Here is a 21,128-nt window from a genome sequence, read left to right on the forward strand (position 1 = left end):
TTTGCAATTTATTTGCAGAAATAAAAAAACAGTTACGTTTAACAAAAAAGAAACAGGACACATGTGACTTGGTAAACATAAATATATTTAATTGATAAAAAAGCCTTTCACCAGAACGTACACATTTAAATATAAACACATTCAACATCTTGTCATGAATAAAACCCTGTTAATAAAATTTTTGCCCACGGTTAGACTGCAACATGCTGCACCAAGCGATTCTCTACATGAACCATTCAATGATACAAATGTTAAAAATTTATAGCACAGGCTTACTCCTGACAACAATTCTAGTTTTAAGGCAGATATGTTTTATTGGTATGGTTGGTGAATATTAATAAAGAAGTTTAATCTAATAATAATATGCATATTTATGTATTTATTTTCAGTATCATTGTCCCTGGAGTGACAGCGATAGTATTTGACAAAACTGTGAACATTTTGCAATAATGTAAAACATTGTATTTCCATTATGCAATTGTTTTCCTAATTCTTAGCAGAGAAAGAAACAATGTAAGCCAATAAATCCAGAATAGGGTGGTCAATACATGGCTTGTACAACTGAAGGCTTTAATGCAACAAATACGTTTTTTACAATTATGTTCTTATTCCGTCATGTGCTTCTTAGTGCATACAATATAAATCTCAAAGAGGTGATGGAGTGTTCATTTCAAACAAACTCAAAACAAACACAGCAAGTGGGCTGATAAATAACAGAAGGTAGTGAGAATGTTTGGATTGTATTTAACTAAAACTAATGGCATATGCCCAACCTTCTAGTTGACACACCTTAATAATACATTTATGGGATACCTCATGCGTACTAGATACCAAGCAACAAGCTGAAGACATTTCAGGAGCTGCTTAAGATAGTAAGCTACATAATAGTTCCTTCAGATACAGGTCAACAAGGACTTCTTAATCACATTCCCTGTTCCTTCCAGCCCAATCAGATGTTGCACAGTGTATGGTCATGTGTTCATGCAAGTCACACAGGGACCCTACAGTGAATGGTTCCCCATCCACCTCTCGGATTATGCCCAAATGATTGCTTAAGAAACTAAACTGGTCGGCACCATCGAAGCAGTAGCCAATCCTTCTTCTGGACTCCAGCTTTATGTAATTTGAAATATAAAGAAAAGACTAGAGCTTACAATATCAGGGGGAATCCTCCACCTAGACTGTGCAAGTAACAAAGACATTTATTACTCTCTATTACCCTCCTATCCTCTGTTCGGGCGGACGGAAGTAGTTATGTGTTTTCCCTTTAAATGGCATGTTATCTTGTTATTAACTGTTGAGAGCTAATGGAAATAATGGCAAATGCGGCTGATAAATTCGTTTTAAGCATTGTTACAAAGATAAAACAAAAGAATTGCATTTATAACAAAGATGTTCTGATTTATAAGACAAATTTAAAAATAAACATTAAAACAAATTGGGTGACTTTTAGTTGAATAACTACAATACCACTTTGGTTATAAAAGAGGGAAAATATTCACAAGGCCATTTAATAATTCTATGTTGAAACATAAAATAGATACAAGATATTGTATATGCTGTTATAGTGTAGTGTGTTTTTAGGGCTATTTTAATACTGCTAAAAAATAAAGCAAACTGATAAGTGCCCAGTCAGTAGCCTTGGTTAGCCAGTTTTTATTTAATCTTCCCATCAAAGTGTTGGTTTTAGTGGCTTCACACCAAACATAACAATGTTTGGAGCAAACAGTTTTTAATTTAAATTAGGTAAATAAAGTAAAATTAACACAATTATTTATTTATTTTCTCTCTGAGCATGACAGAAACAGAAGCAGAATGAGTTGGTGAACTTCCATGTCTTGTTACCATGAGCCGCATCATATCACTACTTTTACACCATGACATGAACACTTTGGCTTTGATTGGCATTCCTATGCGGCTCATTGGCAAAAGTGAATTCTATTATAAGTGAGTCTGACCATACACAATATAGTTCTATGTTTCCAGAAATGAAAAGTCTTAGATTTCAGTCAAAGTTTATGGCTGCTCAGCTGTCCAAGTCAGGATTCACTCTAGCAGTGCAATGAAAAGCAAAGCTTTTACATAAAATTATTTAGGGCAAATGGTCGGGGTCAACTACTCAATCATATATGATGGTTGCTACAATTTCAAACCGAATTTATATGGTCACAATGGTCAATTCACAAGTGGACCAAGATAAGCAGTAACAGGTGAGTATATTAAAGGTGTAGTGTGCAGAATTTAGCATAATCTATTCTACACACTGCAGCTTTAAGTTTGGATTATAAACACAAATATTTATTGTTTAGCCGTCTTTCTATGAGAGAATGAAAAAAAAAATCATAGTAATAATCTGACACGTCTGAATGGAAATTAAAAATAACTGAGCCATTGGTCATGGTTTCATACTGACTGTAAAAAAAATAAAGAAAATCCCAGAGAATCAATTGTGTCTAAGGAAGTCGGCTTAGTAGTTCCTTAGTAATTCCTTGTTATGGTGATCATGAAACCAATTGTATAGTCTTCGTATCATGGAAAGGGATTTGACAATGCAACAGACCATGACAGAAATTGATTCACCAATTGCTTTCAACCATAACTTCTCTGAAGTAAGATAAGGTAACGTTCGCAAACCAATCTACACAGCTTTCATGCTATTACTAGGAACGGAAAGAAAACAATGTACATACAATGTACACAATGCACATACAATATATAATATATATATATATTATATATTATAAAATATGTGTCGACTGGAAGGTATATATAACAATATATATCTAGATTCTGTATGTAGATAGATACTGACTGTGTAAACACGACCATCACAAAAAACCTGAAACCTCTCCTGGCTCTTATCTTTCCTACGATTGACAAATAATCCTCTTTGGCAGTGAAGTTGTCCTCCTGAAACGACTTTCCAGGCTTAAAGCAGAATTCTGCACTCCCTACTCATGAACAGTTATTGTGTCCAATCAAGGATCTGTCTCTTGTATGACCTATTCCTTTCCTTTCAAGTGCAGCTTTGGGAAAGTATTCACGTAGGCAAACTTTAGAAATAACATACGTAACCTTAGTTTTTGGGTAGAATATCCCAAAAAAATAGTCTTTCATTTTGAGATCTTGTCCCATCCCCAATCGGTCCATTGGTAGGATTAGCTTCCACCATTTGCCTCACCTTGGAAGCTGCGGCTGTCGCTGGGTTACTTTTCTGTCTTTCTTCGAGCGAGAGTTTCCACACACTGCAAAAAAAAAGATTTCAGAAGTCTTTTTCTTTTGGAAATCATTTGTTTATATATTACATCACTTTCTAATGTTAAGTGCAGGTATAAAATGATTCGGTGTTATTAATTGACTGCTGTCTTTGGTTGACTGGTTTACCTTTGAAATGTATTCACGACTCTCTTAAGCCCAGTTCAGACCAAAGATTCGCCTTGCAACGACTTGCAACTCGCAACTCCTTACATTGATCTTAAAATAAATCATTACCCCTTGGGCCACCTCATATTTGAGATGCCTTGAGTCCTCACAGAGTTTGCTCGATGTAGTAGTACTTAATATATCTTCTGTGATTAAATCTACTACAGAATCAGGATGATTTAGGAATAACATTAGGACTTCCAAAATGTGTTTTCCAGACTGTTACAAATTCAACCAAACTGTTAAACATTTTTAACAGTAAAAAATTAGATTGAAAAGGAGTCTAAATCTCACAAAGAAGGTCTACATTTGAGGACTAAATTGCCTGTAGAAAAGCTGCTAAAGGTCATGTACCTAAAGATTATATTTAGGAATAACAAAATCTCAAAAATGAAAATACAACGTTGTGCATCACAATCATTACTGTAATTTCAGTGGGGGTAACAACAATTGCAATAAGGAAAGCTGAATTAGGTCTTCAAATAATAATAAAATAATATGTGTAAGAATCAGAAATTCCTTTTCGTTCCTGGCCCCTTTGGTCGGTAAGTGAACTTTGGCCTGCTCAAGCTTGTGCATCCTACACAAAAATCCTACACGTAAACTTTAGCTCTAAACCCACTATGAAGTCAGTCGATTACAGTACAGTGGGCAGAGAGCAGACACACACACACACACATGCACAGGTTCACATCATACTCACAGTCAATCTGGGGATTAACCTGGGAGAAGCACTCCCTAAAGAGACAGCGCATGGAGCGCTGGAAGTTATCAAGGAGCTGCTTCGGGGGGACGAACCGCCAGCTGGTCTCGGGTACGTTGTCCAGGTGTTCCGTCATCCTGTCCAACTTCTCCTGTACCTTCTCTGGGAGTTCTCTCTGGAACGCCTGGGCACAGCCAAAAACACATGTACTTAGACACATGAAATGCCTTGAGAATGAACAAGTATAGGAAACAGGGTTCCCAAGCTTTGATCAAGGTGATAAAAGGGAAAAACTAATGTGTGGGGGACATGCGAGTGAAGTCGATAACGTAACTTGCTCTGGCAGCGTTGCGTTGATACACTGACCCATGCATGCTGTTGGTACAGGAGTAGCTTCGGATCGGGGTCCATGAGATATGTGGACAGAATGGATGGTCGGTTCGGAGACAGCAAGGAGACTACACTATACTAGGTAGTGGTGCAGGCGTGCATGGTTGCAAGACCCGAGCAATGCCCCAGAGCAAGAACCTCCAGATCTTAGCGTTCTCTGTGACACACGACCACCAAGAAAGAGCATTTGGATCAAAGGTCCAAAACACCACAGAACCTATTGTGCCAGGGAAGTAGAACGTAAGAGGATATCCTTGGGCCAATGGTGACACCTAGTGCTCTCCAACTGACAAAGCACTCCATCATACTTGTCTTGAATCGAGAGCAGCTCCATCCCCAGAGGGAAACACCTTCAAAGAGCCCGGTATGACCGGGAAGACATGCAAGGGTACAGCCAATAGCTGACTGTGGGTGAGGCAGATCATTAAGAATGTGGCAGTCATTCAATTATTGCTTTATTCGTTTTTAATGATTTCAATTCCTTAAAAGGTGCAATGTGTGAGATTAGTCCAACTGTCGAATCAGTCCTCAACAAAATACCTATTGGGATAACCGAGGACAGGCACGGTCACTCTCAACTGAACATATCGTTAAGCTTATTTACAGAGTGTGTGTTTGGCGTTAAGTTTTTCTCCATGTGATCCGGTAAGTTAGAGCTAGCATTACATGCCCAGCTTACTTTTGACCGGAGGTTATAATACACCCTCTAGGCTCCTTCATCCTCTCAAGCTAGACTGGGGGCAGACTGGACGCTGCAGTGACGTAAACGGCCTCTTGAGCTAAAACGTGGTAGCACGAGACAGCACGAGCCAAGGCTAGCTGGGCTTGCTGCTACCTTAAGAAAATATATCTGCAACACAATGAATAAATGTGTTTGATATAACTTCAAAACTGTTATTTCTTCACATTTTGTTGGTAATTTAGCTACATTTTTAATCTTTTAAACCAACAATCGTACACGACCCGTAGCACCTGTAAGCTGTGCTGATCTCTTAATCCCAAATGATCCCAATGGCCTGGCTCTAAGAAGCTACATTTTTGTTCTGCGATTGAACTAGAATTACACACATTAAAAACAACCTTTGATCTAAGACCAGGTACAAACCGCAGCTCAAAATAGAAAGGCACAGAAATGGTATCAAGCCAACCCTCCACTTGACCTCTCTACAAGATGGATCAAAGTCTGCACAATCTAACACTCCGAAGAATCCCACTGTTTCCAATATCTAGGTGTTTTTAATGGACTTCTTGATGAACAAAAGATCTGCCCTCCAACCAACCTTAATCACCCTTCTATACATCAACTTTTGAATGTTAGTGAGCCAACAGTTAATATGCTGTGCCTTTGATGTTCACAAAAATGTGTGGATAGATATTCGATGGGTGAAATGATGTTTGTGATTACCGCATTTTAAGCATGGTTGATGGTTTCATTCTAATCAATGGATGGTATCTTTGCTTTCCCAGGAAAGCATTTGAGGTTTTATTGTGTTTCAGAGATCAGCCCTTAGTCACTAATATGGGCTAAAAGTTATCCACCGATAGAGGCTAAGAGTAGTCCATTCAGATCTACCTTAACCATATTTCAGCAAGTGTTGGCATGCAGCAAGGGTCTGTCCCATCAACACAGTTAACATTGCCCATTTATTACAAGCCCAGAGGACAAATACCACGTTAATCCAGAAAATAAAGTCCCAAGTGCCAATGGATTGTAAGATATACAGTTTAGTAACAGACAGTCCTCAAATGAGATGACAGCAGGCATGAATCCAACCTACTTTAATAAAGAAAAAAAAAAAACAGCCCTAGAGCATTGCAGGGTGTCAACAGATGACACGTAAACCAGATTGAGAAAAACATCTCCCTCTCTCTCCCTCTCATATGCTGTCAAGTGTTTATTATTCTTCTGTGAGGATGACAGATATTGATTGATGACATGATGATTGGTGCACCGTGCAAATGGATGCGTCGGTGATCTTTCTGCCGACTCTTTATTATTGTTTGACGTCACGCTGTGACCTGCTGCTGTGAGAGAGGCCTGTAACGCTGGGACACGACCCCGTGTGTGCCGTCTGTGTGCGTGGCTGCCGCCGGCGGCCTACCTCAGACGGGTGCGACTGAACAAAGATCCCCTCTGCGTCCCTGAAGCGGCGCTCCAGCTCGGCGCCGTAGCGCCGCGAGGGGTGCCTCTCCGGGATCACCCGCAGGATCTGGGGAAGGAGAGGGGAGGAGGTGGAGGGAAGAGCCGTGAGGCTTCGGTTGGCCATCGCATTACATTAGATAGGACATTTTTTGGGGGGTCAACGTAAAACACTATGCATGGGAGTTAACTACTGAACTGCTAATGCTGAGGACTCGACTTTAAATCTTTTCTATTTGGGTTTCCGTACCTTTTTCAGGATGCCGTGATTGACATGAAACCACAACCTCTGGAGAGCAAACATCTCCAAGTTGTTGATTTTTAACTTCTGAAGGGGGAGGGGAAAAGAGACACAGGGTGAGGAAGGTGTTCAAAGAGATGGTGCACAAATCCAAACCCCCCCCCCCTACAGGCAGGTTTATGGGCTTCCCCAGAGAGACAGACGGAGAGAGCGGAGGGACATCAAAGATACGGGGAGTCATCCTTACCAGCCTGCTGATGTTGGAGGGCTTGAAGACCTCCTCGTAGTGAACCCTGATGGTGTAGTTGATGGGGAAGTTATGCTGCTGCAGTGGAAAAGAGGGGATGGGGGGTGTGGAGACATTGAACACATTTTGGATTAGGAGTAGAACTGTTGGACTTGATAAACTGAATAAAGGGCTCCATTGGCTTTCACACCTGCCTGCACTGCCCCCCAGCCCATGATTGATGATGATGGCTTTCTACAAGTTGACCCTGCACTCTCAATCCTGTGGTACATATGAGCATTCACTTAGCTGAGGGGTTGCATTATTTATTTAAAAAAGGTTATCTCATAAGTAAAGGAATATGCCCACCTAATAATACGATACATAGACACAATCCATGTTAATTCTCACAAAATGAAACACTACATTTATCGTGCTGCTATTTAATCACCATGTATTTCCGCCTCTGGCTGAGGTTGCTGTTGATGGTTCTCAGGGCCGTGCACATTCCAGGGGGCGTGGGGGCCAGGAGCACCGGTACCAGCAGTAATAGGCCTGGAAGAGAGGGACAGTCACTACTCCGTTAGCCACATTGTTAGCGGAGCGTTACCAAAAACATCACTAAAAGCACAACGTGAAGACGCACACATGCATACATTCAGGCACGCTCGCACACACACACACAAACACAGGAATGACAGAAATAAAATTGGGCTACGCATTGCGTTCGCTTTTCAGATAAATAGATTAGCCAAAAAAAGCATTAGTGTTGGATGTCAACTTTTGACTTTTGTCTCAGTGTCGCCGTCAGAAGTACACAATCTTTTACATCATGCACATGTTGTGGTAAGATTTATGTCCCGGTTAAAATCGACTTTGGGGGAGAAACTGTATCTCAAACAAGAGGATGGATGATAAAAACAAGATGAACCAGGCCCCCGTCAACCAGTTGCAAACACATGCCAAATCCTTAACTCATCCCTCGCTCCAAGGGGCAATATGACACCGCTACTTGTGCTTCGCCATTCAAGTTCATTCATTACGTGCATTCCTTTAAGGACACAATTTTCACATTTATCCGGAACTTTTAGCATACAAATCAAAAGCAGCTTTCCACTGAGTGGTTGGAGTTCGTCATAATGCTCAAGAGCATGTGCAGGCTGAGGTATGTTGGGAAAGAATCTTTGGATCTTTGGGCCGTGGGAAACAAACCCGTAACTCATTATACCACAGGTGTTGAATGATCATGGTTTAGCCAGCTAGCTACCCTTAGGTTAAGGCAAAAGCTGCAGGACAGAATGTCGGTGTGGAGGATGCTTGTTAACAGCAGGCCACAGATTCATCACCTCTCAAAACGTTTCCTTAAATATGGCACTTACGCATCGCAACGTCAATGAACACCCATTTACTCTGGTTTAGATTTCCCCAGCGGATATGAATGGGAGGCTTAGGACCTCAGTTTAATCTGTAACCACTATTGAATCACTGTGTGTTGAAAATGTGTTGTGGTTTGGTTCAGTCTTTTGGGACATTGTGTCTCATAGTTGAACCATCAACGTCTGGGATATGCGTTCTCAGTTGGTCCACAATTAGGAAAAATAACGTAAATTATCTTTCTTCTCTGCACGTCTGTTGTAAATTATGTTTCTTGATCTGGATCTGTGTTGAATTGACACATCTTACAAATGTTAACACGCAAGAAATAAAAGGGAAAACGAACCAAGCAATGCATTTTTAATCCTAAAATAAGTAATAGCTAATTCTTTATTGATGTGTTATTAGGGATAGTTATTCATATCATTCCATACTACCTACAATGTGTGACCAAAGATATATCTCTAAAGTTTCCACTGCTGACTCCATTATTAACATTGTTAATAATGCAGTGTGCAAGCAGTGGAAACTTGCACATTTAGATTAGATTAGATTAGATTCAACTTTATTGTCATTGCACAAGTAAGGACAACCAGTACAACGAAATGCAGTTTCGCATCTAACCAGTAGTGCAATCAATAAAACGTTATTGTTAAAGCAGCGCTATAAGAATAATAATAATGATAATACATAGGACACAGATAGCAGATAGCGCCTGGTCAACAAAGTTAAAAATATCCAGTCCGTTTTTAAAGTGAATATAGCTCTGAGGGTCCATAGAATGCACTATGAATATAAAGTGCAAGTAATACATAAATGGTTAATTAACCCATCAAATGCTAACTTTGTAACATAAGGCATCAACCCATCCTGGATTATCATCCTGAAGCGCGCGCACACACACACACACACACACACACACACACACACACACACACACACACACACACACACACACACACACACACACACACACACACACACACACACACACACACCCTTCGTAAGCCAACATGAAAGGTGTTTTATTAACGTAGCCTAAATGGGAAAATATTGTTTAAGTAATATATATTCAACCCTAACCTGTTGAGTCTTGAAGGACTCTGACGTTGGGTCACATATTCAAAATAAATAGACCATTTCAGCAAATCAATCTGAATCTATGCCCAAATGAAGGGCTAGGAAAGACATGTTTTACAAAGTAAAATAATACTATGTGAAAAAGGATTATTTGATGTAAATGCTAATATAACAAAGCTTGGTTTAAACAACCATAATAAATGGTTAACAAAAATATGAACTATACACCATATAAAACAAATAAGCTTCTATACCATGTCAATTAATCAAATAAGCCTCCCCAACTTCCCCCCTTTCGGAGTCAACTCTGTACTGCAAATCAACTCAGACATGTAAATTGATAAGAAGAGAGCCGTCCAGACCGTGAGAACCTCTTTGAAGTTGACCCTTTGCTCCTCTATAGCCCACCTAAATATTTGAGGTCACAGCCCTCCGCTATGAGCTGCCTCTTTCCCGGATGCGCTGCCCCTTCCAATAAACCTTTTTTAATGGGAAACCCAGAGGATGCTAGTTATCAGTGACTGATTTGTTATTATGACGCCATTCTTCTTCTTTGGAATTGGTGTATTATGCAGTCATGGGTTGTGTACTGCTGCTGTGAAGGGCTCTCTTGTGAAAGAGGCTGATCTCATTAAATGATCATTTGAAAATATATATAATATATATATTTCTATAAATGAGTACTGGCTATTATCTAATATATATATACATATCCTTTTCTCTTATAAAGTAATAACTTTTCACTTCTTTGTCCCCATTATCAACCACAGATGCTTTAAACACTGCTTTATTTAACCTCTTTTTTCTTTTACCTTTTCTCCCTGCTACTTTGGCTGTGCAATATTAAAATGCTTGTGTACTGACACACCTCTTCTTGTATAACCTCGCTGGTATTGAGCAGAGAACACACACACACACACACACACACACACACACACACACACACACACACACACACACACACACACTAGAGCTGGGTTTCGATTCAAATTTCAAGAATCGATTCGATTCCGATTTTTAGGTTTCAGAATAGATTTTTTCAGATTTTCTCAGATTCCATCCGATTCCATCCGATTTTGATCTGATTTCTGATTCGATCCGATTTCGATTCGATCCGGGGGTTAATGTTATTAAAAATGAAAAATGTATTTGAACCGTTTCCTTCACTTCATGACTGTGTAGAGAAGCAACATATTAAAACTAGTATTATATCAATATTAAACAGCAAATCTTACAAGTATTGGTAGTTACTGATGGCTGGAAGACTGATGAAAAGGTTAAGGGTCAATCTACCTTCAAGAAAGATAATTCAGGACAATAAATGGAGGACATCATTGAGGTGACTATATCTGCAACAGTGGATTCCTACTGGGACACTAACCAGTGCATTATTATTATGCTTGAAAATAATTAAGAATTCACCCAAAAGCGGTTGCTACCAAAAGCATTTTTATTTTAAAACTGCTCACACTTAATAAACTGAGAAGTACTGAAACTGGAAGTATAAAATGTAAACGTTGAGCATTTTTCTTTAAAGTGCGAACATAAGAACAGAACAATTTTAAACTGTAAAAGCACTGAATGGCGTCTATATGAGCATGTTCAAATCTGTTCTAAAACCACACTCAAGATTTGTTTTCAAGAATATGCAGCACCCTAAGTGTTCAGGGGAATCCCATGAATATTTTCCATGAATATATAAAATATAAATTTTTAACTTATTATTTTTTTTTTAATTAAAAGAAAATCGATCTTTGGACGTACGAATCGATAATCGGTCATTAATATGCGAATCGATTAAAAATCAGAAAATCGATTTTTTCAACACAGCTCTAACACACACACACACACACACACACACACACACACACACACACACACACACACGGTCTGCTTCCGATACTACTGCACGGTACTGAATCCCTTGTAAATAATGATACAATCAATGCCCAGAGGGGATAGCAGCCTTGTTTACACAAGCTTAAATTCAGATGCATTGTGGTGCATGAACTCGCTCGTATATTTGGTGAACGGTGAACTGAAGGTTCCCATTTGCAGCTACTGAATGTGAGCGTTGTGCACTCTGGCGATAGTGAACGACGCTCACCCACTGTTTAACGGCATGGCTTCTTAAAACTACAACGTAGCTACAGCTGAAGCCAATAGTGCATATGAATATTCAAAAGAGTTTTATGAACAAACGAGTACAGATTTGAACGGTAAAATACACTTGTTTACATGCAAATTGTGCCTTCCAGTTCCGGGTCTGGGCAAACAAGTCGAAACTCAGCCATATTGGCAACGAATTTAAAAAGACATATCAAACTGAAGAATCCGACCAGTCTGGGGAAATATTGCCGCTTAATGACGATCATCACAAGAAGGGTAAGCCCTGAGCCAACAGCCGCGAAGTTCCTCCAACCCAGTCAAACTGTCTTGGCTTTCAAAAGTAATCTTGATTCTACAGTAGTATATAATTTCTAACCCTAAATAATTTTGTTTGGGTAGGGGGCAATCAACGTGGGGGGCTGGGGATGGATGAGTAGGAGGAGGTTCTACTGAAAATAATAGAATAGAAGAAAATAATAAGAAATCAACATGAACAGTTCATTTTCTGGGACTGAACTTAGTTAAAAATTCTAAATTGTGAACTATGAACATGAACTAGTTCATTTTAAACTGTGTTACCTGAACTATGAGATAGCTCTTGTGAACTTGCAACCTAACCATGTTTCAGTTGGTACAAGTTTTGCTGCAATTTCAATAAATGTCTTGTTTTGTGTTTTTCTAAATAGGCCTCTTGCCCCCGGGCCAACGTTTGTTGCGATGCAAAGGAACATCTGCCCACTTCTATAACATGGGTGTGCATAACTTCCATCTCTAACTTCCATCTGCTCCATCTCTAACTTCCATCTATAACATAGATGGAAGGCACAGCTGTATCTTCCGAAAATCTATGAATTAATTTGAAAAAAGAATTTCTCAAATTACAAATCACAAAGAGTTTGAGAGGAACAGAATCACATGAAAATTATTTTATGCTTAACACATTCACAGTTTAGTCTTCGCTTATTTCCATTGGCCAAAGAACATCCTATTACAAACTGCTTCACAGCACGCGACAGAGTGAACTGTGATAACTCTTTGTATGTGGTCTGCCATTCCTGGACAAATCATCAGAAGCTGTCGAGCCAAAAGTCCCATGAGGGCGCCATTTCTGCTCTACCTTCAAGCACAAATTCTGTGTGTAGGGAGACAACTGATCATGTTGCAGGTTCTCGCGGTGCAGAAGCGGGACAAAAAACGTGCGATAGTGACACACACACACACACACACACACACACACACACACACACACACACACACACACACACTTACCCAAGAGGCCTCCAAATAGGCAGGTTAAGACAGACAGCTGGACCATCGCCTGGGCTCTGACGTTCTGTTCCGCAGGACACTGGCACTCAGAACAGCATGTACACGGGGGGGCTCGCTCAGCAACTCCTCACACTTCCTGGGTCCTTCACAACTTCACTGCATTCTTCACCATGACTGGCATGGCGCAAGCGACACGCTGTAGACTAGCTTCACTGCTCACTGTTCCCTTGATACTTGATGCTTCCTGCAGAGGGAAAAGATCATTTTCAGTGAGTGATAGTCATCTTAAGTGGTGTCCCCTAAGGAGCAGCACATAACCAAGCGCATAACCAAGCCCACCTCCCAAAAAGTGAGGAAGTACTTCATGAACTCCCTAAACCTGCAATATGTTTTTATCCCATTAGCAGCATCTAGTGTCTTGAGTTTTAGCTTCAGTTATCATTACGGCTATATCATTGCCAACAGGGGAAACTATGAGAATCTCTCACGATGGAGGGGGGAGAAAAACGTCAAGATAATGAAAGTAAAGGTCAGAGCAAAAAAGACAATAATAAGACAAAGAATATCAATCACAACTAGTTACGTCAAATGTTACACATACAAACACACAAGGTAATACATCCATGTTGGATTTGTTAGTATTTTGAGGTTGTTGCCAGTAATTCATCTTTGAATATTCTAGGATAAACTATTTTCCCAGATGAAAATGAACCAGGTAAATCCATCAAGCAGGGTTTTGTTATATAGGGAAAAAATATTCTACATATCTCCTCCAAAAGGAGATCTGTTTTGATTTACTCGCTGGATTTCGATTCATCATATGGCTTGTCAATTGTGGCATTCAAATATCAAGCAGGAAAAAGCACTGGCCCCTGCTGGACTTCCCCTAGAACCGCCCCTGCCTGTTAAGCCCTTTGTAATGACCACGCAGAAGCAACAATCATGGTGTTACTGTAAGAAGGAGTATTATACTAGCCTATAAAGGTGTTTATGACTAAAGGGCTCTTTATGGTTCCACGTTGACGCAACGCAAGGGGGTTAGGGACCCATTCCGTCCTTGCGGACCCTCCTTGCGCCCACCGCAAGGGCCTGACGTACACCTCCCAAAAATGTTGACCTTGCGTCGAGGCGAGGCAGCCGCAAGGAGGGCTGTGATTGGTCCGCTAACTACATCATTTCCGGCGATACGCTTTGTATGTAAAAAATCGAAGGCACACGCTAGTAATCTGTAAAAAGTTGAGACGCTTTGTATTCGGTCATCATAGACTTCGAATGTAATGACCAGAATGGAAAACCATGACCAACTAGTGGCCTATCTTCTGTTTTTGTTGCACATTGTTTGAGTCGTATTCAGCTTTCAAGTTGCTAGAATCCATACCATACCATAATGAAAGTAGTAGACCAATTGTAAACTAATAGCATGCACACACAGACAAAGACCAACTATTTGTTCTCTCTTTACCACGGACATGCATATTAGCGCCACTTAAACCCGACGCAAAAAACCATAAAGGTTCACTACTAAGTTGAAGCGCCTGCGTGGTCATTGCATTGCGAGAACATGGAACCATAATCAGCCCTTATCTCACTAGTGTGGTTGGAAACAAGGCAGCCACGATCCGTGGCATCACTTTATTGAGCTCTTAAACTTTAGTGCACCAAACTATTTCAGAATAGGAAAACTAGTTCCCTCATACCAATGAAAACTAACTGGTATTTTATTAATTCTTTAAATAGATGTTATTTCTTTCAGAGACCAAGCTGCTTTTAGGCTGGTTTAGACACAGAAGTCAGAGTAAGACCCCATAACCAATGTTACATAATAAGAATATGATTTTGCGTGCCAAATTAATTGGGTTTATTGTAGAGCCCTGATAAGATCATAAAGCATAAAAGGGTGTAAATAATTGTTCTGCTCGTTATCGTTCATCTGAGCAATATGTACCTTACAGGTTGTGGAATGGCTAAGAAGACAACGGTAAGGCCCCGTCCACACGAAGCCGAAACGGGCGAAACCGTTACGGTTTCGATCTATCCGGTTTCGAAGTATCTCCGTAAAGACGAAGCCAAGCGAAACCGGATAGATCTGTAGAAACGCTGTAGTAAACATTCCAGGCCCATAAGGGGCGCTGCTTCTGGTACACAAATCCAGAAGAAGAAGAGGCGAGCATGTGCATAAAGGCTGCCCCCCGAACCACTAACAACACAAACAAACAGCTCTTCTACGATGGCGAACTAGATTCTCAATAAATAATGGCTTAGCAACCCAACAAGGGACATGATATGCTGCAGAACGATTACAAGCTTGTAGTCCGCCATCATCTTTTTTGTTATGATTTCTGAGACTCCGCGGGCTTAAGAGCCATTGGCTAGGAGGTCGAGGGGTTGGGCGATGACGTCATGGTTTGCGGTTTCAGTCGGTTTCAGGCGTCCACACGAAACCAAAACGAAACCGGATAGATTTGAAACCACCTCCGAGGGTGGTTTCAGAAGTTTGCGGTTTCGGTCAGCGGATTCGCCGGCTTCGTGTGGACGGAAGGCCGAACCGTACAAGACTTTTGCGGTTTCGCCATGAAATCGGCTTCGTGTGGACGGGGCCTAAAGAGTTTCCTTTCACAGATGAGCAACAAAGCCAAACCATTTTCATGGAAAAAACTGAACCTTTACGCAGCTACACTCATTTCTACCATAGTAGTGTGAAGGAATACAACATGTTAATTAAATCCCACCAACTGCTGCCCCATCACCCCTGTCCCCCAGACAGCAGAGGTCTGTTGAAAGAAAACAAGGCTGGACAAGGCTTAAACAAGAAATCTTACTACAAACATAATTGAGATCATCCGATTATCAACCGATTTGAACTTGAGTTTAATTGTATACATTAGTTGCTTAATTCGTTTCATGAAAGTTATTTACATGGTTTTCAATTTATTGATGTAGTATTTCAATAAGTTACCACCCTTAGTAAGTGAGAATTGAAGGTAGTTTGTTTTAGGTAAACCACAAAATAATGATCACAGAAGGGATCCATTTAATTTATATTAAATTGGATATCCCTTAATCAAAGGTACAGTCTCAAAGGGCTTAACAGGCAGGGGCGGTTCTAGGGGAGGTCCAGCAGGGGCCAGTGCCCCCTGGAAAACTGAGCTTGTACCCCCAAACGGCCTCCCCCGTTTTTTTTCCGTAAGCTTGCGATGGTGTGGCACTGACGCACAAGGTGGACCTTGAGATTTAGCAGAGAGCTTTACTGGTTAAATGTGTGTGCAGTGGCGCTGTAGTTGTGGAAGGGGACTGATTTCCCAGGGCCAAAATGCAGGGCAGACCCTCAGAAAGCCTGAAATTAAAAGTTTTTTTAAAATAGTTAGTGTCCTAACTCAATTGAAATTGGCTGAATCAGCTAAAAGACTTTGTGTTGGAAAATGTGGATGTTATGTGAGGCCCCTCTCACCCCTGACCAATTCGCAAAATGGTTTAGTCCTCCCTTTAACTTGGATTCTCCTCTTAGATAATCGAGCGAGTGGACTGAGCGGCTGGACGACCAATGTGTGCATTGTGGTGAAGTCATGACTTTCCCCAAGAAAGGGTTAGGCCTATCTGGATACAAAAAGCGAAAAAAAAGATACAAACTGAGGACAAACAACTAATTTCTTTCAAAAGAAAGATGAGCACATGTAAAATATACTACAAATGTAAAGATTCTCCACTTTTAGTCTATCGTACATAGTTACGTATATTAAACACAAAACCAGACCAAACAAACTAAGCATGTAAAGGGTAATGTATTCCATAACTGTAAAAGTGCAAAGCAATATCGATCTTTTCCAACTCCATTCACCTCCGATAACTGTATGAAAGCTAAGACTCCACTGATCCAACAGCCAACACCATTTCACTCTGAACGAAATGCCCAAAACCATCAAGACAATCAACGATCAACTTACTTCCCCTTTTCTCTTTACAACTACAAATGATGTAAATTTGTGTTTTTTTTTCATAGCAATTGTATCAGATCACATAACACCTCCATAAACGGTTTAACAAGTTTCCTGGCCAATTACCACACCTTCCGCTGTTGTAGACATGCCTGGCCGGTGGCCAATGTAGAAACAGCCGCAAAGCCCCCAGACATAACCCCTACAGCACCCTGATGTCAGTGAACCGTGAATGGGATGTGTCCATCTCATCACATAGGCCTACATACACAGGTCTAATAGATGGTATACTGCTCAGTTAAAAAAAAAATCCACATTGACGTGTTTTGACTCGTGTGATAAAATGGCGAATTTGTTTCACTTTCCCAAGGCGAAGTCATGCCGTTTTGGCAGGTACTTCAGTAGGCCAACCCATGCATTCTGCCGCAATGAAGACACATAATACAGATACAAAGACGTGCAGTATCCGTGTAAAATGGGTGTTTCACTGTTTGGATGGTAGCCTCACTTCTGGAGATGTCAATGAGAAACGAGATCAAATAAAAGGACGACATGGCAAAGTAGTTGGTGGGATCATTTGATATATTTAGGCCGCCTAGGAATTGGACTCTGTTTAAGGTCGCTTTGGCTAAAGAATGCCTTCTTTCAATAGACACAATGATTACACGCAAAATATAATGCAACGTCAAAAAATTAAAAGAAGATACGTTTACATACGTTTCTCAATTAGCTGGAAGTATACGGTTGGTCCGTGCATCCTATGCGCACCTGTAGCCTACCTCAGAGTAGATCCGGGTCTTCAGGACTCCATCCAAGGCGCGCACACACGCGGGCCGCAGAGACTGCCCCTCCACTGCACGGAAACACAACTAGAGCCCTCCGTTCTTCACATGAAGTAGATTATTCCCGTTTAGAGGTGAAGTGCATGCTATTAGAGAGGTAGAGGTATAATAATTCTAGCCTTTCGGCCTTAGGAACTGCTGTTTCAGAAAACGAATAGTTGAAGTAAGGAGAGTCCATTGAGTTTTCTCAGAGCGCTCTTAACTCCAGTGCCTGGGAAACACTCCTTGTCGTGACTGGGCTGTCCTCTCCTCCCCTTTAGTAGTTGGCAGCGCTGGGAGAAACCACAATGCGCTGGATAGGTCCCCAAATCCCCATCCACTTCGACATCAACAATGCGTCATTAACCGTACGACTTGATGGTGACTTTGGCCTAACCCAAATCAATATTCCAACTAGTTTAGTTTCTGACCGTGTTTGGCACATTCTGACTCGATCCCGTAGAATAGCACTTCTGTGATGAGGTTAATTTGACTGGAGAAGAGGGCCCAGTCTGCGTCCCACGCGTGCTACACGGCGGTGGACCTGTGCACCTCTGGCTAGGCTTCAAAGTCCAATGGATTCCTTTAACTATGCATCTGAACACCTTCCGCCGTCTATAGACTTGCTTACGTGTGAGCCAGTGGCACAGAAGGGTCTCCAGTTCACAGAGCCTTAATGACCTAATCTCATGGGATTGGCTGGTCTGTACAGTATTTAGCCACCGCGCCACAGCAGTCTGAAAAATGAATTGGAAAACTGTCTGGACTTTCATCTGTGACGGGGATATTTCCTAATTTGCTAGCGCCGTATTTTTCCAGCAATATTACTTGTGTCGGATAGCCCTATCACATGTAAAATCCGAATTATATAGATTTTAGGATTTTTGTTGGAGACTGCAGCAGACCTTTTCAGTCTTCCCAACGACGGACATGAGTCAAAATCAATGATTGGAAAGTACTTAGCATCACTATCCATCCCTCGGTGAAAATGTATGGAGTGGTTTTCTGCTAGTGCATGTTAGGGAGATTCCATTAACACAAACCAGACCTAAAACCAACACACTCATACCCAACCCTTGACCACAACTCCCATCTTTTTGGATGAAATGGATGGTGTTCTCACATGGGAAACCCCGGGAAGAGACGAGACTGGCTGCATCTGGTCCTTCCATTTCAGTGCTAAGTTGTAGCAATAAAAAACTGACAGAGGATTTGTTTCTTACTTGACCAATGACTCAGTTTAGGCACACACCTGTGACTGAATTAACACAATGATTGATTTAAACAGTTGGAGATTGATAACTGAAAGAAGGAAGACAATGGCTTAATAAATCGAAGCTGGATTTACGCGCATTTTGCCCTAAGGCATCAACGTCAACGAAATCTACCCTCTGACACTTCAAAAAACAGAGACAAAGCCTTATTAGGTAGCCTACGCTTATGGGTTAGTTTGCCTAATAGCCAGTCAAGGACAATTACATTTCTCCAAAGTGCCTTTCACACTGAAGGGTGCAACAACATTCACATTGAATGCATTCCGAATAGATTTTTCCTGTTTTTAGGGTCATGTTTGTCCTTGGTCGGATATAAATCCTTCATGTGTCCCATTGACTCGCATGTTGATATCAGCCTTAACAATGACCGAAAGATGAGTTCCTTCCTGTGTTATTTGAACAAAGTTGACGATTGGAAGTTGATTAATGGAGGACATGCAATCGGATTGACACTTGCAATTTAAGAGGTGCTTGTATGTCCAGAAGCTTGTATTTAATTTGACTCATTGTATTCATCGCTTGTATTCATTTGTGTGTGTGTGTGTGTGTGTGTGTGTGTGTGTGTGTGTGTGTGTGTGTGTGTGTGTGTGTGTGTGTGTGTGTGTGTGTGTGTGTGTGTGCGAGTGTACGTTATCAGATAGTTTGAATTTATGACCAATACTGGTTAACGACCAATACTCTGTAATGAGCCCTAATATGTAACGACAAATACTTTAAAATTACCAATGTTTTGTTATGAGGAACACTGTAATGACCAATACTGGCCATCATTTTGTAATGTGTAGCAGTCCTCCATAAAAGAGATGAGATGGGGGGAAAGAGACTGAGATGGCGTGCAGAATCGACTCTTTCAGCGCTTGAGGTTAATTGAAGGGTCACTGAGAGTTTAAAGGTCAACACATGGACACATAAGAACACAGCAGTAAAATGCAAGTCACAGATGTAGGGTAATTTCAACTTTAACCCTAAACTTAAGTGCAAGACTCTTAGGCAACAGGCCCCTAGACTAGAGGACACCTTCATACATTGCACATTAACCGTGGTTAATCATGAGCTCCTTTTGCTCCTGACAGCAAGGGGAATCCAGCTGAATGCTGTTATCTTGAGTAATTAAATAATTAAATAATTATTTTACGTACTTCTGTCATGCAATTGCACAAAAACATATTAAGAGTTTTTATGGTTGCTGAGGCTGTTACCAAAAGGTCCAGTGGGGTTGTTTAACTTTAGACTACCGGACGTTCCAAGTCTATGAATGGAGGAATGAGGAAGAGGAAGGAGACAGAGTACACCATGGAGCATTATTGCTCTGAAGCTCAAAAAAGTTGGATACTAATTGTGCGTAGCATTGGATAAAAGCGTCTGCTATATGTCCTAAATGTAATGTCATTGCACGTTGTCCTCTTAATTGACAAAAAAGCAAACACTTACTGTTATAATTAAACAAAAGCATGATGACATGCTACATTTTCATTTCTGTTAATTTTCAGCATAAACACTTTAATACTCTTAATCATCAAGCGGAAGGCGTCCACTGTGGCTAAATTTCTCTGTCATGAGCACTAAAGTGAATTCAGCCGGCTCAAACTGGTCACCTTGTCATGTCACTTGACCTTAATTCAATTGAGCCCATATGGTAGATATTAATTTAGATAGCTGGCCAGCTAGCCTCCACTGAAATGAGGGGCTGTTTGCACTCCTGCTGGGCCAGCTTCCCACGATGACTTGTTACAACATTCTGTTAAAGGCCAAGAAGGGAATAGAGGTGCTCAATCTATGAACGAATGGCCGTGTGTTAGGAGAAATCTTGTAACCTTGGGGCTGATTCACAAAAGTATCTTAAGATAAATCTTGGTTACCAGTTTTTTTCTTAAAGTTGCAATGTGAAACAATTTAACAAGCTTAAAAAGACTTGGACATATCTGTAGATAATGCTGATAATGCTATGATATACTGCGTTCTACAAATAAAAAATGCTGCCCAACCCATACCTCTCTTTGTTATGTTAATCTTACTATCGACACTCACAAAACTGCGCCTCCCCCTAACCCAATTTAAAATAGTTGTTTCAATTAAGACTTTTCTAGTAATCTTGTGCCGACCTCTGAACCCTGTAATTTTACTAAATTCTTTACATCATTGAAAA

General features: G+C 40.7%; 1 protein-coding gene across 3 annotated transcripts; it reads right to left on the reverse strand.

Annotated features, from left to right (window-relative positions):
• Window positions 1-64: 64 nt before the first annotated feature.
• Window positions 65-18,332, reverse strand: il34 (interleukin 34). Of its 3 annotated transcripts, none has more exons than XM_030366662.1 (8): window positions 17,667-18,332; window positions 12,956-13,199; window positions 7,575-7,678; window positions 7,145-7,219; window positions 6,907-6,984; window positions 6,619-6,726; window positions 4,127-4,310; window positions 65-3,245 (listed from the first exon to the last, which is right to left on the reverse strand). In XM_030366662.1, the coding sequence occupies exons 2-8, from the start codon at window positions 12,999-13,001 to the stop codon at window positions 3,178-3,180; spliced, it is 663 nt and encodes a 220-aa protein (XP_030222522.1). In that variant the 5' UTR covers window positions 13,002-13,199; window positions 17,667-18,332; the 3' UTR covers window positions 65-3,177. The 3 variants fall into 3 exon arrangements, with proteins under 3 accessions (XP_030222522.1, XP_030222521.1, XP_030222520.1); XM_030366661.1 differs by having other exon boundaries at window positions 7,145-7,222; window positions 17,605-18,303; XM_030366660.1 differs by having other exon boundaries at window positions 7,145-7,222; window positions 17,667-18,268.
• Window positions 18,333-21,128: the final 2,796 nt, after the last annotated feature.

This window comes from Gadus morhua, chromosome 9 (assembly GCF_902167405.1).
Source record: "Gadus morhua chromosome 9, gadMor3.0, whole genome shotgun sequence".
Taxonomy (NCBI): Eukaryota; Metazoa; Chordata; class Actinopteri; order Gadiformes; family Gadidae; genus Gadus; species Gadus morhua.